General features: G+C 63.2%; 1 protein-coding gene across 1 annotated transcript; it reads left to right on the top strand.

Annotated features, from left to right (window-relative positions):
• The first annotated feature begins 7,082 nt into the window (after positions 1 to 7,082).
• Positions 7,083 to 8,854, top strand: LOC132069879 (oligodendrocyte transcription factor 2). The gene has a single exon (XM_059466356.1). It carries the CDS (start codon positions 7,083 to 7,085, stop codon positions 7,956 to 7,958), a length of 876 nt encoding a protein of 291 aa, XP_059322339.1. The 3' UTR covers positions 7,959 to 8,854.
• Positions 8,855 to 10,853: the final 1,999 nt, after the last annotated feature.

Here is a 10,853-nt window from a genome sequence, read left to right as displayed (position 1 = left end):
AGAAACAATGTAAATATGTAAATGTCTTTGTGTATTCTTTTTATCTTTTTTTTCTCATCCTTGCTCCCCTCCCCAGCCCCCCCGCCCCGTGTGCTAATGAGACATCCACAGTTCGTCACATGTGGTCCCTCTTTGCCGGCCAGGGTGCGGGTTTTGGGCCATCTGCTGGGGCCACCGAGCCGAACAAAGGCACCCCGAGGGCGGGGGGGACACTGCGGCAACCTTTGACACCGCGGCCGGGGGGACTGCTGGGGACGGGGACTGTCCTCTGGTGGGGCTGGGATGGTTCAGTGCCAGGGCTGGGTTTGTTCACTGCCAGGGCTGGGTTTGTTCACTGCTCACTGCCAGGGTTGGGGTCTGCTCACTGCCAGGGCTGGGTTTGTTCACTGCCAGGGCTGGGTTTGTTCACTGCTCACTGCCAGGGCTGGGTTTGTTCACTGCTCACTGCCAGGGCTGGGTCTGTTCAGTGCCAGGGCTGGGTTTGTTCACTGCTCACTGCCAGGGCTGGGTCTGTTCAGTGCCAGGGCTGGGTTTGTTCACTGCTCACTGCCAGGGCTGGGGTTTGTTCACTGTTCACTGCCAGGGCTGGGTTTGTTCACTGCTCACTGCCAGGGCTGGGTTTGTTCACTGCTCACTGCCAGGGCTGGGGTTTGTTCACTGCCAGGGCTGGGTCTGTTCACTGCTCACTGCCAGGGCTGGGGTTTGTTCACTGCCAGGGCAGGGGTTTGTTCACTGCTCACTGCCAGGGCTGGGGTTTGTTCACTGCTCACTGCCAGGGCTGGGTTTGTTCACTGCCAGGGCTGGGTCTGTTCACTGCTCACTGCCAGGGCTGGGTTTGTTCACTGCCAGGGCTGGGTTTGTTCACTGCCAGGGCTGGGGTTTGTTCACTGCCAGGGCTGGGTTTGTTCACTGCCAGGGCTGGGTTTGTTCACTGCCAGGGCTGGGTTTGTTCACTGCCAGGGCTGGGTTTGTTCACTGCTCACTGCCAGGGCTGGGTTTGTTCACTGCTCACTGCCAGGGCTGGGTCTGTTCAGTGCCAGGGCTGGGTATGTTCACTGCCAGGGCTGGGTCTGTTCACTGCTCACTGCCAGGGCTGGGTTTGTTCACTGCCAGGGCTGGGTTTGTTCACTGCCAGGGCTGGGGTTTGTTCACTGCCAGGGCTGGGTCTGTTCACTGCTCACTGCCAGGGCTGGGTCTGCTCACTGCCAGGGCCTCCCTTGGCTGCTCCCTCGGCAGTGCCAGCCCCGGCTCCGGCCCCCCAAAACTGCCAGCTCGCCGAGGAGAAACCTCTGATAGAGAAATTCCTGACAGAGACTTGGCTTCCCAGCCTTCTGGGGAGGGGCTTTTTCCATAATAATAAACAGACCTACAACCTGGTGTAGGGGATTGTCCCACTCTGCTCTGGGCTGGAGCAGCCTCAGCCCCAGTGCTGGGGCAGCTCTGGGTGTGTCAACGAGAGACCAGAAGCTGTTGGAGAGGGCCCGGAGCAGGGACACGGGGCTGGGGCAGGGGCAGGAGGGCCCCGAGGTGCCCTGGGCAGCCCAGGCTGGAGCAGCCTGAGCTCAGAGCTCCCCGGGGCTGCAGCTCCTCCCGAGGGGCAGCGCAGGGACAGCTCCGAGCTCTGCTCTGGGACAGGGACAGCACCAGGGAGCGCCTGGGGCCGGGCCGGGCCAGCTCAGGCTGCACAGCAGGGAAAGGCTCTTGCCCAGAGGGTGCTGGCACTGCCCAGGCTGCCCAGGGAATGGGCACGGCCCCGAGGCTGCCACAGCTCCAGGAGCCTTTGGCCGGCGCTGCCAGGGATGCCCAGGCTGGGCTTGGTGGGCTCTGGGCAGGGCAGGGCTGGCACTGGGGGGTCCCTGGGGGTCCCTCCAGCTCAGGACATTCTGCAATTCCAACTTCTCCACCCCAGGGGCCTCCCACAAGGCTGGCAGTGCAAGGCCATGGTCAGGGAGTGTTTCCACATGAGCCCAACCCCTGTTCCCTCCCCATCAAACCCTCTCTGAAGGCACCAGCCCCTCTGCCTGAGGGACCATTCCCACAGCAGCCAAACCCCCAGGGCTCGGTCAGACAGCTGCACTCACCTGTAGCTTCGGGAGTTTGGAGGAGTTTTCCTTATGAGCACAGGGTAGGGACAGGACAAAGGGATAACCTGAGGGAAAAGTGATTTCCAGTGAGTGTTTGCAGGGAAGCAAAACACACCCACGGGTTTGGGGTCTCTCAGCACTAAAACTTTGCCAGGGCTGGCTCATTTTTAAGGAGCTCCCAGCCAAACTCAAGTCATGGGAAGTGGAAAAGGGAAGAAGGAGAGTATAAGAGTGACACAAGTGGCAAAGTGTGACAAAGGGTTCTGAAAACGTTGGTCAGGAAACTTAAATGAGAGCTGGAAACTTATCCTGCATTTCATGGGAAGAAGGACACAGAATGGGTCCAGAGGATGCTGTGGATGCCCCAAGAGCTGGAGCCCCTCTGGAGCCAGGCTGGGAGAGCTGGGGGTGCTCACCTGGAGAGGAGAAGCTGCAGGGAGAGCTCAGAGCCCCTGGCAGGGCCTGAAGGGGCTCCAGCAGAGCTGCAGAGGGACTGGGGACAAGGCCTGCAGGGACAGCACCCAGGGAATGGCTGCCAGTGCTCTGGGAATTCCATCCCAGCTCTGCCCACCCTGCCAGGGAACAATTCCTCATTGCCAAGATCCCATTTAACCCTGCCTTCCTTCAGCTTAAAGCCATTCCCTGGGTGCTGTCCCTGCATCCCCTGGCAATTGTCTCTCTCCAGCTTTCCTGGGGCTCCTCCAGGCCCTGCAAGGCCACCCTGAGCTCAGCCCAAAGCTTCTCCTGTGCAGGTGAGCAATCCCAAACCGTTCCTGTCAATCCCAGATGGATGGTTCCAGCGATGGCCCTGCCTGGGAGGGACCTGAGCAGCCTGCAGACACCAGACCCGGGATCCGGCCTGCCTTTTAAATAGCAGTTTAATTATTGTGTTCTCGCTGACAGCGGGCTCTTGAGTGTCAAAAGTTTATAAATAAAAAGCGTTTTTTTCCCCCTGAATGAGAGCAGGAGATGGCCAATTTCCCGCATGTTTTCAATCCTGCAGATATCACAAACATCAGCTCTGGTATTTCCGAGGCTTCCCTCTGGGTGACTCCTGTGAAGATGAGAAGCTTTTCCCGTCTCTGCCTGAATGGGAAGGCATGCTGCGATTTTGGCAAGGCGCGTGTGTCTGCAGCGCTTGCACGGAGCGAGTGTGAACACAAACAAACGCGGCGCTGGAAAAAGGGAGAGCCCCGAGGGAGGAGCAGCGCCTGCCCCGCTCGGAGAACTCGAGTTTCCTTCCCGGAGCCCGCAGGTATCAAACGTGTTAATTGGGCAGGTGGAGCTGCACCGGGGCTGGGCTGCACCTGCAAGCCCGAACTGCAAAATCCATCTGTACCTGATTGAGACGCAGCCAGAAGGAAATTAATGCAAAGAAAAAAGGGAAACAAGGAGGAAAAGGGGCCAGACCTGACTGCTGGAGTTTGTCTCTCCGTGTCTGTGCCCTCACCCCCCTGATGTTTGTGATATCTGCCCTCCTGAGCTCCTCTGCTCGCAGCTCTGCGCTCCGGAGGGCTTTGGGGTGACCCCAGGGGAGGATCCCCGGAGATCCCGGTGTGAACTGGGAGCTCCCCGAGGCTCTGGAGCGCAGATGGGCGCCGACAGCTCTGACTCCCCGAGCTCTGACTTCCCGAACCGCTTCCAGCCCGGCCTCGGTCCCTCGGTGCCTCGGGTTCCTCCCGGCCCGAGCGGGGCAGCTCCAGCGGGGCCGAGGGCATCCCTGGGGCTGGGGGGACACGGGCAATGAACCCCATCCAGGAATAACCCAGCGACATTCCAAGCGATTTCCAGCCCGAGAGCAGTAGTCTGGTTTTTATTAAGTTATCACTTCATCATGTTCCCTGATTGCCTTCATTCATGCCTTAGTTGTCTACAGACGCTATTAAAAAAAAATAATACATATTCATAGGGCGGCAAATGGGCTCCGCTCCACATTTTAGTGTCAAAATCAAGTTCGGGTGAAGGGCTCCTCTGGGAACCCTCGGGGCCGCTTCCCGGGATGCGCCAGCGAGGGGCGGCGGCGGCTCCGCGAGGGGGAGGTGCGACATCTCATGTGTCACCTCACGGCAGGGACCGTCCCCTCTCCCTCGCACCCCCCTGAAAGGGCCGCAGAGCAGCACCGGGCGGGCCCGATCCCGATCCCAGTCCCGATCCCGATCCCGATCCCCATCCCCATCCCGATCCCGATCCCGATCCCGGTCCCCATCCCGATCCCGATCCCGATCCCCATCCCGATCCCCATCCCGATCCCCATCCCCATCCCGATCCCGATCCCGATCCCGATCCCCATCCCGATCCCCATCCAGGTCCCGATCCCGATCCCGATCCCCATCCCGATCCCGGTCCCGATCCCGATCTCGATCCCCATCCCGGTCCCCATCCCGATCCCGATCCCGGTCCCGATCCCGGCCCCGCGGGCTGCGGGTGGCACAGAGCTCGTGTCCAGACGGACGGACAGTGGTCACCAAGGACATTGCTCCCTCGGGGACTCAGATCCCGAGATTTCTGCTGAGAGCTCGGAGAGGGGTTTCCTCTCTGCAGGGGGGAGAGGAAAATAAAAAGAAACTAGAAAAAAAAAACCCAAAAAAACAAAAAAGGGAAAAAAAAAAGAAACGAGAGAAAACGGAAAAGAGAAGAAAAGGAAAAAGAAAAAAAAAATTAAAAGGCTGGGGGAAGAAAAGAAGAAAAGAGAAAGGAAAAGGAGAAAAGGAAGGGGAAGGAAAAGAGGAAAGCGAAGGGGGAGGGGAAACGAAAAAGGAAGGGAAAGGAAAAGGAGCCAGCCCGCTGCCCATTTCTCCCTCCCGAGCCCCTCAGGACGGGGTGATGCCACCGGGTGATGCCAGGGTGATGCCAGCGGCCCCGAGCTCCGGCTGCGCCCCGGCACCCCCGCTCTCAATTCACTCCCGCCCTCTGTCCATCCCCCTGTCCATCCCCCTGTCCATCCCTCTGTCCATCCCTCTGTCCATCCCGCTGTCCGGGCCAGGGCCGGGGGCTGTTCCCTGCCGTTCCCCGCTGTCCCCTCGGGCAGGTGACCCCCAGCTCTGCCCCAGGGCCCCTCTCCAGCCCCCGGGGGGCTCCCGGGATGTTCCTGCCCGGGCCGCGGGGGCTGCAGGGCCGGGCCCGCTGCTGGAGCTCCGCCGCTCCCGGGGCTGAGCCGCGACCCCCACGGGAATCCGGGACACCCATGCGTTTGACAGCTTCGTCTTTGGAGAAGGGAATGTCCCAGCCCTTAGGAAGGAAAATTGCGGAGCCCTGGCGGACAGCAGGCGAGCGCTGCGGCGTTTTCCTCGCTGCCCCGGGGGCGATGGCCACACCCGCCGCCCCTCCCGGCCTGCCCGGGGCCCGTTCCCCCTCCTGCCGGGCCCTGCCGGGGGCCGGGAGCGGCTCCGGGCCTGAATTCGTTGTGCTCGCCGTTGCCCCGTTTGCTCGGAGCCGCCAGGAGAAGGCAGAGCCCGCCTGCGGCTGCCGCTCCCCACCCAAACTTTGCCCATCTCCCTCCCCGTCCCGCTCCGCACCCCCAGGGCTCAGCCCCAGCCTCGGGGGTCCCCCCTGCCCGCCCCGCGCCCCCGGTGGGCGGCAGCGGGACACACGGACACACGGACACACGGACACACGCCGGGCGGCGGGCCCGGCTGTCGCGGGGACAGATTTTCCTAATTGACCTGTTACGGATCATCCCCGCAACCGTTGGCAAACACATTTCCACGCTTCACTTCTTAACGTTTTAAATACATATTTAACGGATGGTTGAGGCTTGCCGGGCCAGCTGGGAAACACACGGGTGTAAATATAATACAACAAAGGCAAAGGGGCCGGGGGGGCGGCGGGAGGGGGCGGCCGGGGGATTTACCCCAGTGCGAGGAAGCTCCGGCCCTGTTGCGCGGAGCTGCCGCGGCCAGGGGACTCCCGGAGCCGGGCGAGCGGCGCAGCAAGGCGGGAGGCATTTCCGAAGGTCATTTTTTGTTCGTTTGTTAATGCATTTTACTCTTTCTTTCTTTCTTTCTCTCCCCTCTCCCGCTCCCTTCTCGCTGAAGGCTTTTTTGGGGCCGATTTACGCGGCCGCTCCAAGAACTTCTCCGCGTCTCTGCGGGGCCGGAGCCGGGGGATGCTCGGGGCGATTCGCTCGTGGGGAACGGAGAGGCCGAAACCCCGCTTTTCTTCGCCTCTCCTGGCACCGCCTGACGGGGGAATAACGCCGGGGCTCGGGGCAGGAGGGGGCACCGGGCGGGAGAAGCGCTGCCCGCTGCGTGCCGGCGGACGGGCCGGGCACCGGGCAGCACCGACGTGCCGGGGGCCGCTTGGTCCCGTCCCCGTTCCCGTCCCGTCCCGCCCCCCCAACAGCTGTTCCCGGCGCTGTCATTGTTGCGTTTTATTATGGATTTGACAAAAGTCCCTCCCCCCCGCCGCGCCCCCCCCGCCGGGCTCCCCGCGCCGCTCCGGCCGGCGCCCCCCGCCCCGCGGAGCCCGAGCGGCCCCGGTGACATCAGCCGTGCCCCCGCCGCCGCCGCGGATTGGCGCAGCCCCCCGCCCTCCCGCCGCTGACATCGTTCCTCCCCGGCGCGGATATAAAGCGGCCGCGGCTCCGCCGCAAGGTGCGCGCTGCTGCTGCCACGGTGCTCGCTGTCCCGGCGCCGCTCGCCACGGTGAGTGAGTGAGTGAGCGAGTGAGCGAGCGAGTGAGTGAGTGAGTGAGTGAGTGAGTGAGTGAGTGAGGAGTGAGTGAGGAGTGAGTGAGTAGCGAGTGAGGAGTGAGTGAGGAGTGAGCGAGTGCCCCCCGCGCCCGCGGCCCCGCGCGGAGCCGAGCCCCGGAGCCCGGGGAGGGACGGGACGGGACGGGACGGGAGCCGCCCCCGGCGAGGCGAGGGCGGGCAGCGGGGCCGGTCCCGCCGGGGCCGTCGCTCCTGCGCCGACGGGGCGAGCGCTGACGCGGGGCCGGCCTCGGGCTCTCTCCCCTCCCCGCAGGCTGCCCGGTGCGCGCCGCCGCCCCGCCCGCCGGGCCATGGACTCGGACGCCAGCCTGGTTTCCAGCCGCCCGTCCTCCCCGGAGCCCGATGACCTCTTCCTCACGGCCAGGAATAAAGGCAGCGGCGGGGGCTTCACGGGCGGCACCGTGTCCAGCTCCACGCAGAGCGACTCGCCGCCGGAGCTGAGCGCCGAGCTGCGCAGCGCCATGAGCGCTGCGGGGGTGGTGGTGGTGGACAAGCTGGGCTTCAAGTCCTCCTCGTCGTCCTCGTCGTCGTCCTCCTCCTCCTCCTCCAAGAAGGACAAGAAGCAGATGACGGAGCCGGAGCTGCAGCAGCTGCGGCTGAAGATCAACAGCCGGGAGCGCAAGCGGATGCACGACCTGAACATCGCCATGGACGGGCTGCGGGAGGTGATGCCCTACGCGCACGGCCCGTCGGTGCGCAAGCTCTCCAAGATCGCCACGCTGCTCCTGGCGCGCAACTACATCCTCATGCTCACCAACTCCCTGGAGGAGATGAAGCGCCTGGTCAGCGAGATCTACGGCGGCCACCACGCCGGCTTCCACCCCGCCGCCTGCCCCGGCGGCATGGGCGCGCACTCGGCGCCGCTGCCCGGCCACCCGGGCCACCCGGCCTCGCACCCCGTGCACCACCCCATCCTGCCCCCCGCCGCCGTGTCCAGCGCCTCCCTGCCCGGCTCCGGCCTCTCGGCCGTCAGCTCCATCCGGCCCCCGCACGGGCTCCTCAAGTCGCCCTCGGCCGCCGCCGCCGCCCCGCTGGGCAGCGGCTTCCAGCACTGGGGCGGGATGCCGTGCCCCTGCAGCATGTGCCAGGTGTCGGCCCCGCCGCACCACCACGTCTCCGGCATGGGCACGGCCAGCCTGCCCAGATTGGCCACCGACACCAAATGAGTCCCTCCCGCCGCGCCCCGGCGCCGCCAGGACCTACAGACGGCGGCGGAGGGGACGGGGACGGAGCCGGCCCGGGCGTGCCCAGCTCCCCGAACGCGGGGGGACCCCCCGGCACGGTAAACCCCGCGCACCTCCCGTGATTTCAATTTCCCGACGCTGCCGCGGACTCCGGAGCGGGGGAGGGCGGCGGAACCGGGGCTCGCCGCTACCGGAGGAACCAGAGCTGCGGAGGGGCTTTGGCTCGGTTATTCGTTCCTGCGCCCCTTCCCTCCCCTTCCCGGTCCCGTTTCTACACGCGGAGCCTTCCGAGCCGCCCCCGGCCCGCATCCCCCGGACTGCCCGTCCCGGGGGGCTCCGGGACTGCGGGGCCTGCCCCGCTGCCCCCGGGGCCGCGCCGGTTCTCCCTCCGGTGCGGGGTTTGTAAATAGACCGGTAACGACGCCAGTCCGCTCTGCCTGAGCTTCCCGTCCGTGCACTTGTTCTGTGTCAGCCTCATGAGTGAAAAAGGGGTCGGTTTGCCTTGATTTCCTTCCTTTGGGTTTTGGGGTTTGGTGGGTTGTGTTACTTTTAAGCGTATAACACGTTTGTTTCGGTTTTTCTTTGCGTTCCTGCCACCTTTAACAAAGTTTGAACTCTTTAATGCTCTTTCTGTGTAGGAACTTTCACGCTGTCCGTGTTGCAATACTGAGAACTTGGGCTTGTTTCTGAAATAACAACTTTTCTTATCGCTGCCCCTTGCAGAGATTTTATCATCTGTTTATTTTTGTAAAAAAAAAAAAAAAAACAAACAAAAAAGAAAAAGAAAAAAAAAAAAAGTTGCTAAATAATATTTATTACTTGTTTGGTTGCAAAAAAAAAAAAAAAAAAAAGAAAAGAAAAAAAAAGAAAAGAAAAAAGTGATCCACTGTTGAAATTTTAAATAAATAAAAATTAAAAAAAAAAAACAACATTTAAGCATTTTAAATAAATGTCCTTTTCCTCTTCCTCGCTGTTCTAAGGAGGCGGAGACAGACGGGGAAGGGATGGGAATATTTTAGGCGCATCCTTGACTTTCGCGAAGTTTTTTGTCAGTTAGCCTCGCCGGCGAATCGAAACCGTTTGAGGGTTGGGTTTGGGACTTTTTTTGTTGTTGTTTTTTCCCTTCCTCATTTATTCCATTTAGAATCAGAGCGGCGAGGAAGAACCGAGCGGTACCGCGTCGGTAACGTGAAAATGTCTGTCAGTCGAATGCAGCGCTCGGCAAAAGCGAAATATTAATTACATATTAATTCGGGGAGAGGAACCATCCAGCTTGGCGCTGGGGAGTTCTCTCCCTGCCACGGCGTCTGCGCGTTTGACCTTCAACTAAAAACCCACCCAACGAAAATCCACGCAAAAGGGAATTATTGGGGGACAACCCCTCATTTTTCCCCTCCCGAAGCCGCTGGGGTCTGCGGCCCGGGGAGGTTTCGGCAGTTCTGGGCGCAGGTGCTGGGGCAGGAGATACTCCGCACACCCCGAGGAAAGGGCTCCGGGGTTTCTGGGGAAAAGGAGCTCGGGGGGCTCGGGACGGGCTGAGGGTCCCACGGTGAGGTCCCCATGTCCCCTGCCCCACAAACGGCAGCACATCGATTTCCATATTTCGGGCTGCACCCGCAGAAATACACAATTATTCACCATTCTGGCTGCTCGGGGGTGGTTTGGGGAGCGCAGACACCGGCGGGGAATGAGAACAGGGCCGGGCCCAGGGGATTCCTTGTTTGGTTTGGGTTTTTCCTGCAAACCGAGCGGTCCCGGGCGGCCGGGCCGCGCTGGCTCCCCGCGGGCTGCGGCGGCTCCCGGGGTTCCTGCGGGGCTGGGCCCGCTCCTCCCTCCCTTCCCTTCCTTGCCAGCCCCTCCAGGAGAGCGGAGGGGGCTGCAGAGCCGCGTCCCGCACCCCGCACCCAGTGATGGCGATGGCGATGCCCCAGCCCCGCGGAGATTCCCCTTTCCCTTCCCGCAGCCTTTGGCCAGCACGGCGCTGGCACAGGCGCAGCCCAGGGCACACACGGCGCTGGTGGCCCAGGTGCCTTCCCCCGGTCCGGGGGTGCCCCCGGCTTTAGGGGCCGCCCCGGGTGTGGGTTCGGTGCCACCCTGCTGCTCTCCCGCCGCGGGAGAAAGCGCAGACAAGGAGCGGGCAGGTGTCCGCCAGCGCCTGGGGACGGTGCCCGGGACCGGAGCCTTGTGCCAGGCTGCGCTGTGCCAGGGCCGGCCGGGGCCGGGAGGGGCAGCGCTGCCCGGGCACGGTGGGGAGCGGCGTCGGGGACGGAGCCCCCCGGGCCGGTTCGGCTCCCGCAGCCCCCCAAGTCTGTTCGGTTCCCGGAGCCCCCCGGGCCGGTTCGGCTCCCGCAGCCCCCTGGTTCGGCTCCCGGAGCCCCCCAAGTCTGTTCGGCTCCCGGAGCCCCCCGGGTTCGGCTCCCGCTGCCCCCGGGTTCGGCTCCCGCAGCCCCCCTGGTTCGGCTCCCGGAGCCCCGGTATCGGTGCCAGAACACCCCCGCACCCCCGTCCGCGGGGAGGCCGCGATGAGCAGAGCAGCTTTCCCAATTAGCGGAGCTCCGGCGAGGGAGCGCTGCTGCGGAGGAAGGGCAGGAGCAGGTGAGAATTAGAGGGAGCATCATTAGGAGCCGTTCTTTGTCTCTATTAAAGGCAATAATTAGCACCCTGACAGATGCAAAAGTCGGCAGTGGCCAGAAGCCGGTAAATCCTGCTCGTCTGCCTGCCCGCCTCGCCCCCGGAGGGGCCTGGCCCTGTCGCTAACAGGTGGCCCCGGGGAGCCCCGACGGGCAGGGGGGACATCGGGGACATCGGGGACACGGCTGTGCTGAGGGGGACGGGGGACATCGGGGACACGGCTGTGCTGAGGGGGACATCGGGGAC

The sequence above is a fragment of the Ammospiza nelsoni genome, chromosome 2 (genome assembly GCF_027579445.1).
Source record: "Ammospiza nelsoni isolate bAmmNel1 chromosome 2, bAmmNel1.pri, whole genome shotgun sequence".
NCBI classification, from domain to species: Eukaryota; Metazoa; Chordata; class Aves; order Passeriformes; family Passerellidae; genus Ammospiza; species Ammospiza nelsoni.
Note: the sequence above shows the minus strand (reverse complement) of the source record. Positions and strands in the feature narration are given on the sequence as shown.

Excerpts from the sequence above, each read along its gene's own strand:
- LOC132069879 (XM_059466356.1), top strand. The coding sequence starts at position 7,083 with ATGGACTCGGACGCCAGCCTGGTTTCCAGCCGCCCGTCCTCCCCGGAG.